Raw genomic sequence first — 19,875 nt, forward strand, 5'->3', positions numbered from 1 at the left:
TATGAGGGGAACAGAATTCTCTTTTTTTTCCTTTAAATGTATAATGCTCACAAGTCATCATGTGGAACTCAAATCACACACAAAGGCAAATCATGAAGAAACGTTAAATATTCCAAAATGCCCACGAAGGCGTGCCAGAAATTATGCTGTTTCTATAGCACAGAATTGTTGGAGGCCAAAGCTAAAGCAGTAGGTGCTACTGCAACTTCTAGGTCTTTAATGCTGCTTTTATTTGTTTGTTTTTTTGATGGGGGGGATTCAGGTCAGGGGGTTCGGTGGTCTCTCAGAAACCATAATTTCTGCAGGTTCAGTGACCAACTTGGATCCATCCCATGCTGTCTTGAACTGTTCAGGAACGGGAAATTCTCTCTGGAAAAAGGCCAGAAGAACAAAGTTATTTAAACCAAGGCTTTGCAAACAGATGGAAGGCTGATTAGTGTCATGTGATGGACAAAGACATTTTATGGAACCCAAACCTGCATCAGGGAGCGATGCACGGTCATGTGTCAGCTCTGTGACTGCCTGCCAGCATCCTCAATGATGCTAGCACTTACTAAGAACCAGGCATTCTGCTAAGCACCAGATATACGTGAACTCAGTTAATCTCTGCAAGAACTTTACGAGCTAGATATTATTGAGATGCCATCTACAGGAAACAGAGGCCTGAGAGGTCAAGCCTCTGAGCAGCCAAAGTTCAAACCTTAGACTTTTTACCCTTGACTCTGCACCAAACTCAAACATGCACTGGGGATCTTGCTGAAAGGCAGACTCTGATTCAGTAGATCTGGGAAAGAGGGTGACAATCTGCATTTCCCACAAGTTCCAAGGGGATGCCAAGGCTGCTGGCCCCCAGTCTGAATAAGGGCTTTATCCCGGCGTTATGTCTACCCTCTGATGAAATAAAAAAATGTGCTGCAAGTTATATATAAACTTGTTGCCCTTCATCCTGCTTTCCTACTCTTCCCATTGGGGAATACATGCCCCCCTTCCACCCACACCCCTACACACACACACACACACACACACACACACACACACACAAGAAAAATGCAGAAGAGCCCAAATAAAATTAGTTTGGGCTCTCTCCTTTCCCCGGAGAGTGATTCCCCAGTCACTGCAGGAGAGGGCAGGAAAGGAAGCTGAGGAGTGGTCCCCTGAGCCCTGGACTTCTTGTACCACAGTGTGACAAGCTGGTGCCTGTTATCTGTCGATGAGATGTGATGTTTCACATCTGCTGGAATACACACACTAACACGTATCTTCCTAGATGTTGGGTCCAGCTGTTTCTTTTGGAAGAAGCTGTTTATTTAACTACTTTAAAGGGAAGGGCCTTTCTATCGTGAGTGGTGAATTCTCCTTGAGTGAAATCTGCAATAGTCTTAAGAGAAAGCAAAGAAGCCACAGTCTGAGAAACCTAGTGTGTGTGTGTGTGTGTGTGTGTGTGTGTGTGTGTCTGTCTGTCTGTCTGTCTGTCTGTCTGTCTGTCTGTCTAACATCCTTTCTGGGGCTCTTCTTGATGAATAAACCAGGCTTGATGTTTACTCTTAAGTACCAAGCCAGGTGGAGAATGCTCCAGAGTGGAGGCACCTCTTTGATGGTAACTGCACTACAGCTGTTCCCAGTCTTTCTTGGGAGTGACATGATAGTAATGTGATGACAGACCTTCTCTGGGAGACTGATTCCCTTCAGGATGAATCATCCCCACCATCTACTTCGAGATTACAATGCCCGTGGCAGGACCTCTGTATTGCTCCCTACTACCCCCAGTTGGAAAATGCATGAAGTGGGCCATGGACTGAAGGCACAAGATAATTCACCTATAGAGGGGAGACTTTACGTTTTCAGCATAAAAGCTCAGGTTCTGAGCTATACTCATCCTTTAGGTCAGTGGATCCCAATCTTGGCTCCACACTGGAATCACCCGGGAAGTTTTAACCAATACAAATGACTGGATACCACATCCAGGGATTCTAGTTTAATTAGTCTGGAGTGCTTGTCCAAACCCCCATTGCTTTTCTTAGCAGTTCCAGCCAGTTTCCATGAAGCTGAGCCTTCTGCTTAAACAGCTGCAAAGGCCAGGAATCATCCTAATTTTTAGCTTTCCTCTTCTGAAGCTGTTCTGTATTGGTTTTAGCTCTTCAGTATTTTTTTTTTAGGTGGAGAGCCCAAGAGGAGATACTCCTCTAGCTCAGGGTTAGGCTGTCCAGATACCTAGTGAAGCATGGCCCAATGCTTGTGGAGTTTTGTTTTTTAGACTTAAACAATGAATTCTGAACTGAAATATGTGGTGTGTGCCTGGGTAGTGCTCACTGGCAGGTGGGGAAAGAACATGGCAGCAATCTAGTTGTCTGCCTAAGGAGATTAACCTGAGTGCTGACTGCAGTGTAGACGGCTGGTGATTGACCCATAGGCTAATGGGGGGTCCTCTTTCATAGGTGTGCCTAAGTTACGTTTTCTCCCATCCTTCCCAGTTCACTGCTTCCTTGCAGTTAGAACCAGAGGGAATGATCTCTGGATTTACTTCTCTACTTTCAAGAAGCAACAACTAGGGACTTCCCTGGAGGTCCAGGCGTTAAGACTTCGCCTTCCAATGCAGGGGGTGTGGGTTTGATTCCTGGTTGGGGAGCTAAGATCCCATATGCCTCTCGGCGAAAAATCCAGAAGGTAAAACAGAAGCACTATTGTAACAAATTCAGTAAAGACCTTAAAAAGGGTCCACATCAAAAAAAAAAAAAAAAAAAAAAGCAACAACTAATAGGAAGCAATAACTTGCTTTCAAATGGCAACAACCAGCAAGTCCATCACACTGCATGATGCAGAAAATGTATTTATTTATACTTCCTTTTCAATGTGTGAGAATATCTGCTTGCTTCTTTTAGAAACTGCTTTGCTGGGGAGAGGAGACAAAGAAAATACATGGTGGCTTAGGCTACCGTTTCTTAGAAGGGTCACTGGATGGACTGATAATACCAGAATCACCTGGGTATATTAAAACTACAGATTTCTGGGCCCCCTCCAAGCCTGCTGAATCTAACCTCTGGGTGTGAAGTTTGGGAGCTGGTATTTTCATCAAGCTTCCCAGCTGATTCTTACACTGGGTTTGAGAACCACCGACATAAGAATACCTATACAAATAGGTCCACTTATTATTACCTCCTTTCCCTCCTTTTTTTCCCCCAAAGCGTTTCTCCCTCTTTTCTGTTTGCCTCCACCATAGCAAAGGAAAATATTTAGTCCTAAATAATATGAACTCAGATGCCTGGTGTACTATTTGATAAGAGCTAGTCCATTAAGGTAATTATTAGGAAAACGCTTTGAGAATCACAAATCCAGGATGGGGCATAGTCAAGAAACTAACAGGGGAGCAGATAGGTGAAAAGCCACTCTCTAAATTCCTCTCCTGCCTGTGAATTATTCTACAAAGGAAACTCAAAGGTTGGGAGGTGATTAATCAGTCTCTAAGAATGTTAATAATGAAAAATTCTTTACAGTCTTTTAAAAGGTACTTACATAATCACCATCCCGAGGGATAAGTATATTCATTTCAGATGACTTGGCACTCACAATCTCACAGTCTAATGCATCTTCACTGAGGTATATGTGGCAGCCTTCTGTCTTATTAATGGAAATTGTTGGCACTTTCCCCATCACCTGAAATAGAAGAAAAAACATCTAGGGCCAAAGCAAATAAACAGAAATTCCAATGTCCCCAAATAAGTACAGTCCACAGGCCTAACCAAGCGTTAGGAATAGCTGGGTTAGGGCTGGAGAGGCCGGCTGAATGACAAAGTCTCCAGGGTGAATTAGTAGGTGTCATTTGGGGACAGAATGAAAGGACCACACAAGGGGATTCTCAAACCTCAGGGTCTCTTTCCTGACACAAAATAAAGGGACTAATTTGAAAACAGCAGCTAAATGTTCAGAAAAAGTTTCACAACCCCGTTAGTGGATTTGAAACATATATTTGATTTCATGATAAAAGAAACAAGATGCATTTGCTTTCATGTGCTTAAAATTTTAGTTTTGACAAATCTCTAGGAAACTGGGATTAAAACACGCACTAATACTGTCATCTAAGAGTAAATAAATTATTCTGTAATTGAGAAGATTTTTCCTGAATCTAAATAAGAATAAATAAGAAACACTACAATTCTTTTCACATAAGTCCTTTGCTAGATAAAAATCTCACTGGCTGAATGTGAAGCTTAAATGAGATAATGAGTGTCTAGGTATTCTGAAATGTATTCATTTCAGGAGCCAAAACTGGAGACTTGGTTCAGGCTACTCACTGTATAGGTAAATAGTACCATACACAAGAGGAGGTGGTTCTTTGTATTGTTACAAATATCAAGTGCTATAAACATTATGATCGGTTTTAAATTTCTTTTTTAACAGTCAGTTTTCAGACATCCCCCCCACCCCAAATCTCTACAGGCACAGACTATTCCCCCAACGACCATATTACAACTACATAATTTTCCTTCTTGTAATGGTAATTGAAGTGATAACAACATCTCCTCTTTCACCCTGAAGAAAAGGCTGGGTTGCAAATTAAAGGAGCAACTCCTGTGATGGTGAAGGTGATGTAAAGAATTCCTTAGGGGAATCTAGCCAGGTCACCACACTTCTCTGTTTTCTCCTCTCCCCACAGAAACTGGACACCAAGTTGGAATTGAGCCCCACTGCCAAAAGAAAAAAAAAAAAAAAAAAAAGGCAGAGGTAGTTTAAGGTCAGGTAAGCACAGGGCTTTGCCATAAATAAAATAAAATAATACTTATATGTATATATCAAGAATGTGTCAGCAGTAATGTTTTGGCAATTTCTAGGTTTATTTTATAATGATGAAGAGCATTTCCATAGCGACCAGAACTGTATGAATACCAGGCAAGCAAAGGGAAAGAAGTATATTGTCAGTGTGTCTTAGGAGATTCACTTATGACAGAGTGGGGTCACATGAGGATAGCACATTTAGCACATAAAATGCTAAAATATCTATGTATCTGAAAATCTAAAAAGCAGTAGACTTTTAAAATAGCCCTGAGAGGATAAGAATTGTCATTTCCACATCAATTTTAGTCAATATTTCCTTAGAGTAAATTATATACAGTACATGCCTTTTTTCCCTGGTAGTCTGTAAACATTTTGAGAACAGAGATTGTTTCTTATCAGGAGAACTGGACTAAAAAGTAGCTCCCCTGTTGAGTGACAGGTGATATGTGACCTTGCCCAGGCCAATGCTCTAGCATTTAATACATGTACCTTTATTTTTTGTTTTTCTTAAATTTATTTCTCTATACATTTAAAAAAATTTCCACATAATATCTTAGTCTCCTCTCTCCCATAATCTGTACTATTTTTCTAGGATAGTTTGCCAAAAAACAGAATTACTGAACTAAATCATATGAACTTTTCTCTGTGCCCTTTTCTTCCTTTCAATCTTTTTAACAGCATTATTGAAGTAAAATGTGAAAACATAAAATTCACCTGCCTTAAGTGTACAATTTAATGATATTTAGTGAATTTGTGCAATCATCACTTCAATTCAGTTTTAGAATATTTCCATCATCCCCCAAATATCCCTCATGCCCATTTACAGCCAATCTCTGTCCTCATCCCCAGGCAGCCTGCACTAACCTGTGTTCTGTCTTTATTGTGTCCAGGCCCTTTCTTTTTTTTTTTTTTTTTTCAGGCCCTTTTAAAACAGTTTATTAAACATTTTAAATAGGTAATGACATTCACTTGGTTTGAACATCCACAAGTTTGAAGTGTTCAGTAAAATGTCTCTCCCTTGTTTCTGAACCACACTGCCAAGTTTCTATCCCTCTTGGACAGATAACCATGATTTATCCTTCCAGATTATTTTAAGGCCCATAGCCTTAAAAATGTATATTTCAAACACAGAAGCATACAAAGAATAATATAACAAAAATGTAAATATATGTATGTCTGTTAAACAGCTTTATCAGAGTTTAACATTGCGGCTCATTTGCCTTTTTTTTAGGACGATCATCCTACAATACAGTTGAAGCCCCCTCTCTACCATCCACCATCTCACTGTCCTCCTTCCTTCCCTCCACAGATGTAACTGCTCTTCTGAATTTTGTATTTACAATTCACAGCAGGTTTGTCTCTTGAGCAAGGTGAACTTGAGCCCTCATAAGTATATTTAAAATGTGCGTATTGTTTTGCATGTTTTTGATCTTTATATAAAGGGACACATTATACAGTACCTATTGTTCTATAATATGCCTTTGTCACTCAAGGCTGCTTTTGAGATTTTCCTATTTTTATACATGTAAGTGTAGTTCATTCATTTATTTAACCTCTGTAGAGTATTCTATTAGGTGGATTTATTTATTCATTTACCAGTTGGTGGACATTTAAATTGTTTTTGTTTTTACTGCCATTATGGATAATACTGCAACAAACATTTTTCCATGTCTCATCAACATTTGTACTAGAGCTTCTTTAGTGCACACACCTAAGAGGGAAATTGCTTGGTTACAGACTATGACTGCCTTTGACTTTATTAGATGGTGCCAATTTGCTCTGCACAGTGAGTGTAATAGTTTACTCTCCCAACACTGATGTATCAGGGTTCTCATAACGCTTGTACCATGAGACTTTTTAATATACAGGCAGTCCTCAAGTTGCACAGTTCCGATACGCATGCGTTTCAGCTAACATGCCCCTTGCAAAGTAAGGACAGCCTGAATTCAAAACTGATGAGTGTAAGAAGATATAGTTAATTAATCTGCATTTCTTCTTCTATTAGGCAGGTTGTGCATATGTTCATATATTTATCAAATACTTCAGTTTTTCTTCTCTGAATTGCCCTGATATTCTTTGCCCATTTTTCTACTGAGTTGTTAGTCTTCCTCTTGATTTGTGTTAAGTTCTTTATAAATTCTGGTTATAAATCCTTTTTGATTATCTGCATTGCAAGTATCTTTCTTCAATCCATGCCTCATCTTTCAGCTTTGTATGTGATGTCTTCTGTTGAACACATAAATTTTAATGTGGTTAGATTCACCTGTCCTTTTCTTTATAGTTTGTGCTTTTTGACCCTAATTGCTTTCCTACTCTGATTTTCTTTTGTATTTTATTCTCAAAGTTTAAAAGTATTTCTTTTTACAATTAAGACTTTACTTTTAAATATGGCATGTGGTAGAGATTAGATATTTTTTTCCCACATGGAGGGTCCTAAAATACATCTCCATGTATGTGCCAACTATTGAATGTACTACTATAGTTAAAAGGGGCAGTGGTGAAAAGCCTAGTAAAACCAAAGAGAACAGTCTATAAAACTAGAAGCCAATTTTAACAAACATTATCAGGAAACATCAGATAATAAGGGGTGATTAACAATATGAAAACGGTGTAATCAAAGATAGTAGTTATAGCTGGCCAAAGTAAGAAGTCATTTAGCTTTTGGCATATTATAAAATCCCATTTGGCTAAATAAATATTGCTAAGATGGTGCAGATTTTCTTCTGTTTTGCAGATTCAATTGCAATCCTGCTTTCCAAGTTGTTTTTCTGATAATCTCATTGACTCTTCAGAAAAACTTTACCCAGAATCAATTTTTCCTGAGGGAAATAAATTCTCTTCGGCATGGTACTATTATGCTAGGAGAATCTCTTAATATTTCGGTTCACTCATTAGTTGATTCATTCCTATCACCCATTCATCAAACATTTACTGGACACCTACTATGTTCAGGTACTGTGCAAATTTCTGGAGCTGTACAGATTAATTGGCTGTTCTTGAAATAGAAATGGTAAACTAGTAATTGCTGTGCAAGATAGGATGTGTTATAAGAGGTTGAAAAGGGGGAATTAACACTGTCCAAGAAGTAAGAGAGGGCTTCAGAGAGGAGGTGAAGACAGAGCTGTGTCTAGAGGGAAAGAGAATAAGAGTTTTACAGGTGGACATGGAGGGCCCCTTGTAAACAGAGGGGATGTCTAGGCAAAGCCATAGGTAGTGGGGTCCAGGAATGGCTGAAAGGGTCAGTTACCTGCATCTGAATGTCCTTGGAGTTGATCACTTCCACAATGCCCACCACATTGTCAAACACAAGGCCAAACTTCTTACAGTTGTCTAGGGAAAAAAAAAAAACCACTCTACTAAATTCATACAGAATATTTATACAAAGAAGCTGATCATAGTAGGTACAGACCCATAATTCTGCCCTACCAATTGTAATGGAATTTATTTTCCCTTTTATCTGTAGAGTAGACTTGCTGCATTTGAAAATGTAAGCCACCTGTCTCAGTTCAGGCTCTGAAATCACAAGGTCATTCCTGTCCTCTTGGTATTCCTAAAATTAAAACATATGCAAATATTAAATATAAGGATGCATAAATTAAGTCCACCACATGCTGAAATTACTGTGGAGCATTCACCAGTTACAGCTTCTCAATATATTCTTCCTTTAGGAACCATTTTCTTAACAGACCAAACCGCAGGTCTGACTTTGTCACTGAAATGTTGGGAATGAGAGGAACGGCTGCTTGGAAGGGGGGTCGGTGTCAATCTGTGAACAGTCAGGCATCAGGCACGCTGGCTAGTGGGCGGGGACTGCAGCAGCGATGTGAGGGCTTTTGGTTGAGTCTGGCCGCTGAGTCTGGACTTGATGCTGCAGCACTATCTGCAAGTAGGAGTTGGACAAATAGACTAGCAAGGGTCACAACAGTGGTCTAAGTCCCAGTTTACTTTCAGACCATGACAACCTTTCTGGGGACTTTGTTCCTCCATCTTTAGGGAAGGCCCCTGAACTGGCAGGGGGCACCAGCTTCCATCCACATTCAAAGCGTCTTTGTCCTGCTCTGACAACAGTGAAAGTGGTGGGTGACGCAGTAGGTTATATCAGCACCTTGGTCAGTGGAATAGGATGAAACATCCTACAGTAGATCAGAATGGGGCACAGATTAAAAGCTTCCAGAAAGAGGAGTCAAATTCATAGAGACAGAAAGTAGAAAGGTGGTTGCCCCGGCGGGTGACGTGAGGGGGGATGGGGAATTACTGTTTAAGCGGTACAGTTTCAGTTTTACCAGACGGAAAGAGTCCTGTGGATGGAAGGTGGGGATGGCTGCACGACACTGTGAATGTACCTAATGCCACTGAATTGTGCACTTAAATGTTAAGATGGTAAATTTCGTGTTATGTGTACTTTACCACAATTTTAAAAATAATTTTTAAAAAGTTGAAGAAAAAATGCATGAGGGGCTTCCCTGGTGGCGCAGTGGTTGAGAGTCCGCCTGCCGATGCAGGGGACACGGGTTCGTGCCCCGGTCTGGGAGGATCCCACATGCCGCGGAGCGGCTGGGCCCATGAGCCATGGCCGCTGAGCCTGCGCGTCCGGAGCCTGTGCTCCGCAACGGGAGAGGCCACAACAGTGAGAGGCCCGCGTACCGCAAAAAAAAAAAAAAAAAAAAAAAAAAAAGCATGAGAATAATGAAGACCAAAAAACATTTATGGAAGCATTCAGAAAGGCCCTGGTTTCTAGTCTAGCTAGTGACTTTTGCCTCTGTCATTGCATTGGGAAATCCTTAAGACACTGGCAAACAGTTTAGCCGTTGTTCCTTTCATCGGAGTATGTCAGAAATCAAGTTAAAGGGCTTCACTCACCACTCTCCATTTCTTCCCTTCCAACTCTAACACAGGAGCATGTTTCTTAGGAGGATGAGACTGGGGAGACTTGGGGCCTGGAGTGTGGCTTTTGGTAGGAGATGGAGTTTGTCCTCCGTGAGCCCGGAGGCTGGGATTCTTGTATGTCTTCTGGTCATCTGTAACATGCCGGAGCCCTGGGAAGGTAACACATAGACACATTTCCTACATTTTATGCAAAGGGAAATGTCCCTAACTTCTTGTATCAACATGAGGTAAACAGCACAGGTAATGCTATTTTCATAACAGTCGAGTGTTTTCTCAAGGTCAGTATGCAGAGGCTGAGACCTACATAAGTTTAGAGTTAACAGAAGCCCTGTAAGTATTTTTTAATTTGAGGAACCTCTTTTTTTTTTTTTTTTTTGGCTCCACCACATGGGCTGCAGGACTTTAGTTCCCTGACCAGGGATTGAACCCTTGCCCCCTGCAGTGGAAGCTTGAAGTCCTAACCACTGGATTGTCAGGAAATTCCCCTTGAGGAACCTCTTCTTGAAGGAGATAAGCTAATAGATAAAAATTATGCAAAATGCAAACTCCCTCGCCAGAAAGAATTCCATGATTTACTTCTGTCATAGCTAAATCATTTCCTAGATACAGTCTAAAAAGTTAGGGCATTTCAGTAAGCATAGGTCAGAGTATGGAATCGACTTAAGGGTTATGAGTCCATTCCCTTCCTTTGCGGATGAGGGGACAATGCAGCCAGCTGCAGCCAGAGAAATAGTTAGAAATTTTGGTTCTTAGCTCCCAGCATGGCACACAAGAACACTAATACCATAATTCCTATTACCCATGCAAAGCAAAAATACATCTGCATAAAGTTTTTGGCAACATGAATTTATTAAGTATATGATTAAAAAAATTAACCATTCACAAAGGTAGTTCAATGATATAATTCTCTGACAAGCCCGTACACCTCTGAGGACAGAGGTTCTATTATTTGTCATTTTTATTTCACTTGTTCTTGATGCCTTGATTGTAGTTGGTGCTGAAGCATCAAGGGCTGAAGTGGTGATACAGTGCAGTAGTCCATTTAGAACCTAGAATCTCTGAGTTCTTTCTGATCCACCCAACAGCCCACTGAGCCCATCTACCTTGAGATGAAGAACACACAGCTCTCCATGTAGTAGGGACTGGGATGGAATGATGTATCCATTACCGTGGGCTCTGAGGGATCTGTGTGCCTGAAGCCAGAGGGAGACAGCCTCAAGGTCTGGTTTTCTCACCTTTTGTAATTGCTTCCCCTTGGTTAAGTTGTGCAAATAAAGCTGAGCGTGAAGGAGAGGACTCCTCTCTTCTGCCCTCACTCTCAAAAAGTGGAGGTGGCCCTGGAGGAGGTGGAGGTGGAGGAAGGCCAGGCCCAAGGGAGAGGACAGACAACGCTGATGCAGTTGATGCTACTGGACCCTGTGGGAGAGAGAAGATGGTAAGCACTCTATTGAGATGATATCCTTGCTGAGAGCTGGGATTCTGCCAACATCACTTAGAACCTGTTGTCAATGAGGGAGTGGGGTTCGAGATTCACAAAGGGCACCCAGGGGTATATCTGTGCATCATGGGTCTGTTTGGGAAGACCTGGGACCAAGTGGGGGTTTGCCTTGGGAACACGGAGCATCACGTAGCTGTATAGCCCTGTCATTAGAAACTGCATGTGCCAGATTCACACTGCCAACTCAGAGGCAAACAAAGCCGTATTCACAGGTTCATGTCCAAAGCTCAGGATATGAATGAAACTGGGCTTTGGCCAATTGATAATCATAAGAAAAAAGTGGTCCAACTAGTAAGAGGATTCTTTTGGGGACACTGGGAATTACAACCACCAATGAGAGAAAAATATTCAGTGGTTAGCTTCATGAGCAGCTAAAGAAAGAGATACTGAAACTCTCTGCAACTCATTTTTCAAGTATGCATGCCTCAAACCAAACGCCAAGTGAGGACCACATGTGACCTGGATGCTTGTCAAACATGAAGGTGATCAGGGTCCAGGATGCTTCTGATGGTTTGGTTCATCTAATGCTGACTGTTAGTAAACTAGAGAAAATTGTATTTTGCCTGAGCAAGACCTATGCTTATTCTCTTCTCTGCTAGGTGAAGTGCAATCTTTGTTTTCAATATGAAGTTCTAACAAATTCAAATGTCAGTAAAAGGTGATAGACAATAGAGGGATTTGTTTCAATGTTTTGAGAGGACCCCACAGACGAAGCTGTCACAGAGCTTAAAACTAGTAGGATAGAAGCATACGTATACAATAACCTTGTGTTATGTACCATTTTACTTTTAAACCCTGAAGTAGAACTGTATGACTATGATAAAGAATGAGAAGTTAATTCAAGTAAAAAAATGGAAACTATAAAAATTGAGTGATGAAAATGTGCCTGAGGCTTATATATTTTCAATACCAAATACGATATGTAAAACATCACATAAGTGCTAAATATTAACAAAGACAGCAGATCCTTATTTTCATAAACAACGCAGTATTACAAAGTGTCAATATCAGGAAGTTTTAATCTGTGGTAGTTTTGTTGAAAATAAAAATTCCACACTATTTTCAAAGTACTTATACAATCCCTATTAAGTGTACAATTACCCAGAAAATAAAAGGTTCTTCTCTTACTGAGAATGCACATCTTAAAAACTGAGTAGGCTGGAGGTCTCATCTCCTTGAAATGATAATTTGTGATATTTTTTTTTGTTTATAAGGAAAAACAGCCTGACCCCATCAGGATTCTTGGGTCAAGTAGAAAATGACTGCACAGTTCTTGAGACTGACCAATTTTTTTTTTTTTAGCATTTTAAATATTTCCTATTATGTTACTGGGGTGAAATTTGAACATTTGCTCTGAATCATAAAGTGTAAAATATAAGCTTTGCACATCAAACAATATTCCAGTTCCAGACACTCAGAGCCACGACATATTACTTTTACTCACAAGCACATAACAACTCAAATAGTCAGCGAAGGGCCAGGCTCCTCTCCCACATCTGAAACACTGCAGCTTTAAAGTTCTCCTATTTTGTGGAAAGGGGAGACAACACCGGCTTCTAAATCTTAGAATGACTTAGATGGTTCCCTAGCTCTCAGCACTCATTCTTTAATGGCTCTCTCCAAGACAGAAACCAATAAGACACATATTCAACTTCTTGGAACTCTGATACATTCAGATGGCTGACCCAGGAACACCAAACAAAGGATTTACTGCAACAAGTGTTGATTCTAAAAGCCAAAAAAAAAAAGGAGAACTCAGGACCAGCTGAAACTCTGCCATTGGCTTATCCGTTGTGCGTTCTGGCTCATTCCTGCATCGGCCCCAGTGAGAGCACACACCTGGGCTCTAGTTTCTGGGTGACTTGACAAGCAGTGCTCAGGGGCTTTACCGTACACAGTGTCCTCGAGAGCAAACTCAGAGAGTCCCTTACCAGGCGCTCATGGGCTGCGCCTTATGATGAACTTATCTTCACCCCCTCTTCTCCTCCTGCAGGCAGGGGGGACCAGAGCTTTCTGCGTTCTCACGTGCCTGGTATGAGCGGCAGCCGCATCGACTGGAATCACAGCCCAACACTGTCTTCACGCACCCCAGTGAAACAGAGGGGCGGGGGGAAGGGAAGGCAAGGGAGCCAAGAATTCTGGAGAAGCTCGTACACGCCAGGCACTGGTTGTTTCCACTCATCTAACAGATACTTAATGCTCGGTGTAGGACAGGCTCTATGCCAAGGGGTTCCCAAAGTTGTCCGAACATCAGAATCATCTGGGGATCTGTTAGAAGTTCCCAAGCCTAGGCCACATGGCAGGAACACCCGGGGGAGGCGGCACATGGGCATTTTCTGAAGCTCCCTATAGGTGATTCCAATGTGGACACAAGTTTGGGAACAACCACTGCACGCTTTGTGCTGAGATTCATCTTAGTCGTCACAACCACATTACTACGATTGAAATCCCCCTCTCACAGAAAAAAAAAGCAGGAAGTCAGGAAGTATGACCCAATATTAAATGGCCAGTAAATGGCAGGGACATAATTCAAGCACATATCTGCTTGATTCTAAAGTCTTCTTCAGGGAAATCCTTTATGCTGTATTCAGACGTAAAAAAAAAAAAAAAGTCACTAGTCAAATTAACCAGAGGTATGGGTGACCCTACACATACGTAGTGTTGCTCTTGGGCCTCTGGCTTAAATATACATGGAGTGTTGGGAGGCGGTGTAATAATTTAATTTTTATCTCCACTACTCCTTGCCCCCTCCCTCTAATGCCTTAGCAGCTGACTGGGCTCCTATGGCCAACTCTGGAGCCAGGCTCGATCCCATGGGGATATAAGTCTTGAGTACTGACACTGCCATCTCAGCATCAAGTCACCCTCGATGCTAGTTTGTTCTGACTCTGTGCCCGTGTTCTAGCAACTGGACTCTTGCCTTATTCACTTTTCCTGAGTACCCACTGGTGCCAGTTATGGGGTACTTACACCCAAATCTCAGTTTCCTGCCTAGTGTCCAACTTGTTCTGGAATGGGGACCTGCCCCCCACCCCACCGGGGGGACTGGAGATTTAAGGGCATTGTCTCTGGGTGTGATTTATTCTTAGATAAAAATCTCATGGCAGAGGTAATGCACCAGGTTGTCTAGACTGAAGTAGTGGGTCAGATCAAGCCTACAACCTCGGTTGCCTGTTGAGGGATCTGCTGCTTCTTATTCTCAATGGGATATGGGCCCTGTGGGAAGACTAGCTAAGAGGGGAAAGGAGCACTGGCAAGGGGGCAGATCTGGCCCAGCTCACACTGTGAGTTAAGGCCGTGTAGGGATACAGATGGAAACTTCCAGTGGGCAACTTTGTCTCTGAGCCTGCACCAGGAACCTGAGAGGGTCCTGGGAGAGTCACAGGGGATAACCTTTAATTAGGTTACAGGCTGCATTCATTTCCTGGAATACAGGCTATGGGGTCAGATCTACACATACAGAATAAAAGACACTTAATAAAAGACGCCGTTCCCTTACAAATTATCTGAGTATTTCTGGTCCTTCTAAAAGAACCCTTAACAAAACAATCTTTTTTTTTTTTTTTTTTTTTTTGCGGTACGCGGGCCTTTCACTGTTGTGGCCTCTCCCGTTGCGGAGCACAGGCTCCAGACGCGCAGGCTCAGCGGCCATGGCTCATGGGCCCAGCCGCTCCGCAGCATGTGGGATCTTCCCAGACCGGGGCACGAACCCATGTCCCCTGCATCGGTAGGCGGACTCTCAACCACTGCGCCACCAGGGAAGCCCAATAAAACAATCTTTTATGGTGTGTTTTACCGTAACAATTTTACTTCTACAGTGTAGAATTACACTTCTAAAAACTCAGGACCTACAGAATTATGATATCCTGTGACTTGCACAAGGTCACACAGACTGGAAAGTAAAGGTGAGGTGAGGGCCGAAATGAAGGAAGTCGAAGGGGGAAAGGCTTAACCTGAGTGAAGGAGCAGCGATCCCCACACAGATGCTTTTTAAAGACGCTACCTTATCCTGACGAAATGAGTCTGAAGTATCTTAGACCCCAAACTGGAAACAACTGAAAAACACATTTTATTAAAGCCACTGTAACAATGGTTTCCAACTTAAAAAAAAAAAAGGCCATTTATGATTTTAAGTGGCCATATTTAGGGTGCAAGCGTTCACTTATGTTGTAAGAACACAGCACAAAACCTAAAAATGCTGCTTTTGAAAGCTCTATTAAGATTAATTTTGAGAGCAGATGTTTGATTATTTACTTTTTTTTTTTTTGGAGTCGGGGTAGAGGCGGCACAAAGACTTTTTAAAACGTCTGCAAATCCCTTTCTCTAAATTAATTTCAACTGTCCTGGGAACAGCCGCTTCCTCTGCCTTTAAATATATGAACTGTAACTATGAAATAATGAAACCATTGTATGTGGCATGTGGAAAGCTCATAATGTTTTGGTTATATATACTATATATATAAAATTCTATAACTGTATTACATGGAATATATTTATGTACTAATGTGCATCAGAATTTTTTCCATTAAATGTCACTTGAAATAATTACCTATCATTTTATAACTTTGGAATTTAGGTTTTATTCTGAAAGGGAAACTATTTCTAGTTCTTAAACAAATCTCCACATTGTTTTGACACATGTAATTAACAACCACTTCTATCTCCCACAGCCCATACCACTGTCTTAGTTATCCAGTTAATTCAGCTACAGTCTAGCTTTGGATCTAAATAATCTGCAAAAGGGACTCCAATTCTCCATTTTGTTGGGTCTGTTGAAAGTAAGACTAATAGACTACTTTTAGATGGAGGTTTTATGTCTTTGTGACAAAATTAAGCAAAAAAGTGAAACACAGCTGTTTAGGCAAAAAAAAAAAAAAAAATCAGCTACAAAGAAAAGTTTTCCATCTAAGATTTTCTGTTTAAGAGTTACATTTTTTGGGAATTTTCAACTTTCACCTTTTAAAGTCTAAGATTTTTCAAATTCAGCAATAGGGGTAGCAGATGATTTGGTCTAAATAGAACCTCTTTAATAGACTGAAAGTCAATTAGAATAAGTAGGCTCGTTTGTCCATTCCACATTTGCCTGGAGCTACCTTGCAAGGAACTGGGTATATGATGAATAAGTAAGCATATGTCTTGTTTGTTAAGAAACTCAGAATCTAGTGGGAGTGTCGAGTGCACAAAATAGTAGTTGCAGATGCAGTTTGATATGTGTCGTGTGTCACGTGAACAGGAACACTGGGAGCACAGAGGGTGTGGCCAGCTCTCCTCAGGACAGTGGGGTCAGGAGAGCCAGAGAATGACCTAGGCTGGGGCCACACCATCGAATGCTCTGTAGAGGACACAGGTCTTATAAGGAGAGACTGAGGGAGAAATGTATATACACATAACATTAATCTCCAACTTTAAGAACAGGCCTGGCAACCTACATCTTGGTGTGTGTTTTTCCCAATTTCTTAAAAGGTAGAGACCAAGAAAATCAAAATCACCCTTGTGACAGTCTCTTGGAACAGATGGATTCTGTCCCTCACAGCAGAGCTTTTGTTATGATGTTTCTTCTATAAAACTAGCTTAGTGATAGTAATATTTTGAGCCACCGTCTTTAAGTATTTGTGGAGATCATAGATAAAGCTACAAAATGAAACAGCTGACATGCAGTGGCACTGTTTATGGGTTTCCTGCCCACCCCCCATCCTTTCCCTATGGCCACCTCCTCAATTCCCCTTCATGCACACACACAGATGGCTGTCTTCAGTTTCTTGGTCAGGTTCTCTCTTTTGCTGTCCATCTCAGGGACACCCTGGTCCATTAAACACCTGGCTTACACTTAATGCTTTCCAGGTACATTACATGTGCCCAATTACACACTTTAAAAGTGTTTAGGGACTTCCCTGGTGGGACAGTGGTTAAGAATCTGCCTGCCAATGCAGGGGACACGGGTTTGATCCCTGGTCCAGGAAGATCCCACATGCCGCGGAGCAACTAAGCCCGTGCACCGCAACTACTGAGCCTGCGCTCTATAGCCTGCGAGCCACAACTACTGAAGCCCACACGCCTAGAGTCCATGCTCCACAACAAGAGAAGCCACTGCACCGCAACGAAGAGTAGTCTCTGCTTGCCACAACTACGGAAAGCCTGCATGCAGCAAAAAAGACCCAACGCAGCCGGAGATAAATGAATGAATGAATGAATGAATAAATAAATAAACAAATAAAGCGTTTAAAAATCACAAAGCCATTTCAGTCACAAATACACTTAGACTTATTACTTTAACCTGCTAAAACTATAGGACTTCACAGTGTTTTACAACTGAGCCTTTTGCCAATGCTGTTTATTAGTTTTTCCAAAGATGAAGAATCTCAAATGATCTTAATGTAACATGGCATATAAATAGGATAATGATAAACCTCTCACATACCACAAAAGGAGGGAGGGATTAAAAGAAGGAACTACAGTTTCAGAACTAAAGACTAACTTTCTATATACATAAACTAGTTTTCATAGCAGTAAAAATACTTCACAAATTCATGGTTTAGGGTTTGTTTACATTTTAGATATCAAAACTAGTTTCTATTTTCTGAAAGGTGTACTTAGATCAAGAACTTGGTGAAATTGATACATTTCCAAATTTGTCAACTTCTGTAAGTACGTATAAATTTTACATTCATATTTATATCACACTTTTATTGGCAGACAACCATTTTCAAGAAAAAAGATTGCACATAAACGAACAGATAATCATCCTGTACAACATGAGTATAAACCAAAGTGAATTTGTGACTTTAATCTCTGTTCTCTTATTTTTATCACTTCTTATAATTTTTAGACTTCTGCCAATGAAAACAAAGTTTCTGGGGGCCTTTCCAAGAAAACAGAATTGTTAAAAAATATTACAATGAAGAGCTATATAATATTTTAAGCATATGTTTATTAATAATTTTAAAAAAGTCAATTTAGGGGCTTCCCTGGTGGCGCAGTGGTAGCGAGTCTGCCTGCCGATGCAGGGGACACGGGTTCGTGCCCCGGTCCGGGAAGATCCCACATGCCGCGGAGCTGCTGGGCCCGTGAGCCATGGCTGCTGAGCCTGCACGTCCGGAGCCTGTGCTCCGCAACGGGAGAGACCACAACAGTGAGAGGCCCGCGTACCGCAAAAAAAAAAAAAAAAAAAGTCAATTTAGGGAATATTTCCTATTTCATCTATGGTAACAGAATACTACTCAAATTTCAAGTTTCCATAAAAATACCAAGGGTGCTTATATACCGTCAAAATAAAAAGATGGTCCCACAATTATGAAGGAAATGTAAGGCCCATTTTTTTGTTGTTTGTTTGTTTGTTTTTGTAAGGCCCATTTTGATCACTTTTCTTCAGAGGCAAGACACCAAACTCCCTTAGCCCAAGATAGAGGTACAACAGGAAAGGTAACGAAAAACCCAAATCTCATGGTCTCGCCAATAACTTCTGATGGTTTCCTCATCCCCATTCTCCCCACCCTCCTGGGGTCTCTGTATGTTATTCCTTTGATAATCTGGAGATGTGAAACATGGCGGTAGATGAAGAAAGAACAAGAAACAAAGTCCCTTCAGAGAAGGAAAAACAGCTTTAAATTGGAAAACAGCCTGAGAATACCTTACACAGTCTGTATCAGTTTGTGGAAACCAGTAACTTAGTGTTTTTATGCTTATTGTTTCCTAATTTATAGATCTGGATGTGGCCCTTCAAAAAACATAGGTGGTGATTCCTGTTTTACATGCCCAAAGCAGAGATGTCTGATAAAAGCAGACCAAGCCCTCAGAGCAGATTCCAGAGAATATGTTGAACACAATCTAATTTGCTCAAGTGACCCAGCTATTTTGCATAAATTGTCTTCATAAGTAGCTTTAATGATTGGTTTGGCCTTTTTTTGCTATTGCTCTGTGGACCAAACCTGGGATTCCCAGATTGTTTTTTCTTCTTGTCTGCCAGCATTGGCAGCTTGAAAATGTAATTTCTCATTAAAAAAGGGAAGATAAAATTAAATTTTCCATGGGAAAAATTTCCAGAGTTAAAGATAGCAGAATATACCCATCAAAGGGACAAACTATAGATAGCCAACAGTTGTAAGACCAAGAGTGATGTGTGGCTTGAATTATCTGGACTGTGACTTCATTCGGCCAGCAAAGCCTAGATCTGAACTATCACTGAATTAAAGTTTCTGTTTTGCTTTTGGATTTTAGGATCATAGAGAAAGAACTGTATTTCTTAAATTATCCATACTTGGTAAACGGCAGAGGTGGGGAGTGAGGCAAAATGATAGCTGTTATAAAGATGATTTACATTTGGCTCTGTATTATTTACATTATTTACTTAGGAAAAAATAAAAAAATAGAAGCATCAGCATCTCCTGAGGTTTATAGCTGAGGTGCACTAAAGACAAAGTAACTTTTGCCTCAATTTCAGTTCCAAATTTTGCAGGAAAGGTCTGGGAAAGTGTCTGTGATGAGCTCAGCGTGTATCAAGGGTGCAACCTGGACCAATGAATCTGGACGTAGCTCTATGTTATGTTCTATGAAGGGTTTGTTTTACCTTTAGAAGACAACCTGCACCTTCCCTCCATCCCTTCTTAAGAAAACCTTTTTACTTAATCTAATATTAGCTTGTATTTCCTGCGTTTATACCAAATGGGAATTAGGGGCATGCAGATGGCAAGGGACAAGTGCAGGGAAGGCATTTGCCATTGCCT

The 19,875-nt window shown here is 41.0% G+C and overlaps 1 protein-coding gene across 1 annotated transcript in view; it reads right to left on the reverse strand.

Moving 5' to 3' along the window:
* Positions 1 to 258: 258 nt before the first annotated feature.
* Positions 259 to 19,875, reverse strand: part of CAP2 (cyclase associated actin cytoskeleton regulatory protein 2) — a gene marked incomplete at both ends in the record, with an annotated part of 108,147 nt that continues 88,530 nt past the window's right edge. Inside the window, 6 exons of the mRNA XM_079713036.1 lie at positions 259 to 369; positions 3,511 to 3,651; positions 8,018 to 8,100; positions 8,197 to 8,320; positions 9,631 to 9,806; positions 10,893 to 11,073. Of these exons, the coding sequence (XP_079569162.1) occupies positions 259 to 369; positions 3,511 to 3,651; positions 8,018 to 8,100; positions 8,197 to 8,320; positions 9,631 to 9,806; positions 10,893 to 11,073 (816 nt within the window). The remainder of the gene's footprint in view (positions 370 to 3,510; positions 3,652 to 8,017; positions 8,101 to 8,196; positions 8,321 to 9,630; positions 9,807 to 10,892; positions 11,074 to 19,875) is intronic.

Source organism: Hyperoodon ampullatus, assembly GCF_949752795.1.
Source record: "Hyperoodon ampullatus genome assembly, chromosome: 10".
Lineage (NCBI taxonomy): Eukaryota > Metazoa > Chordata > Mammalia > Artiodactyla > Ziphiidae > Hyperoodon > Hyperoodon ampullatus.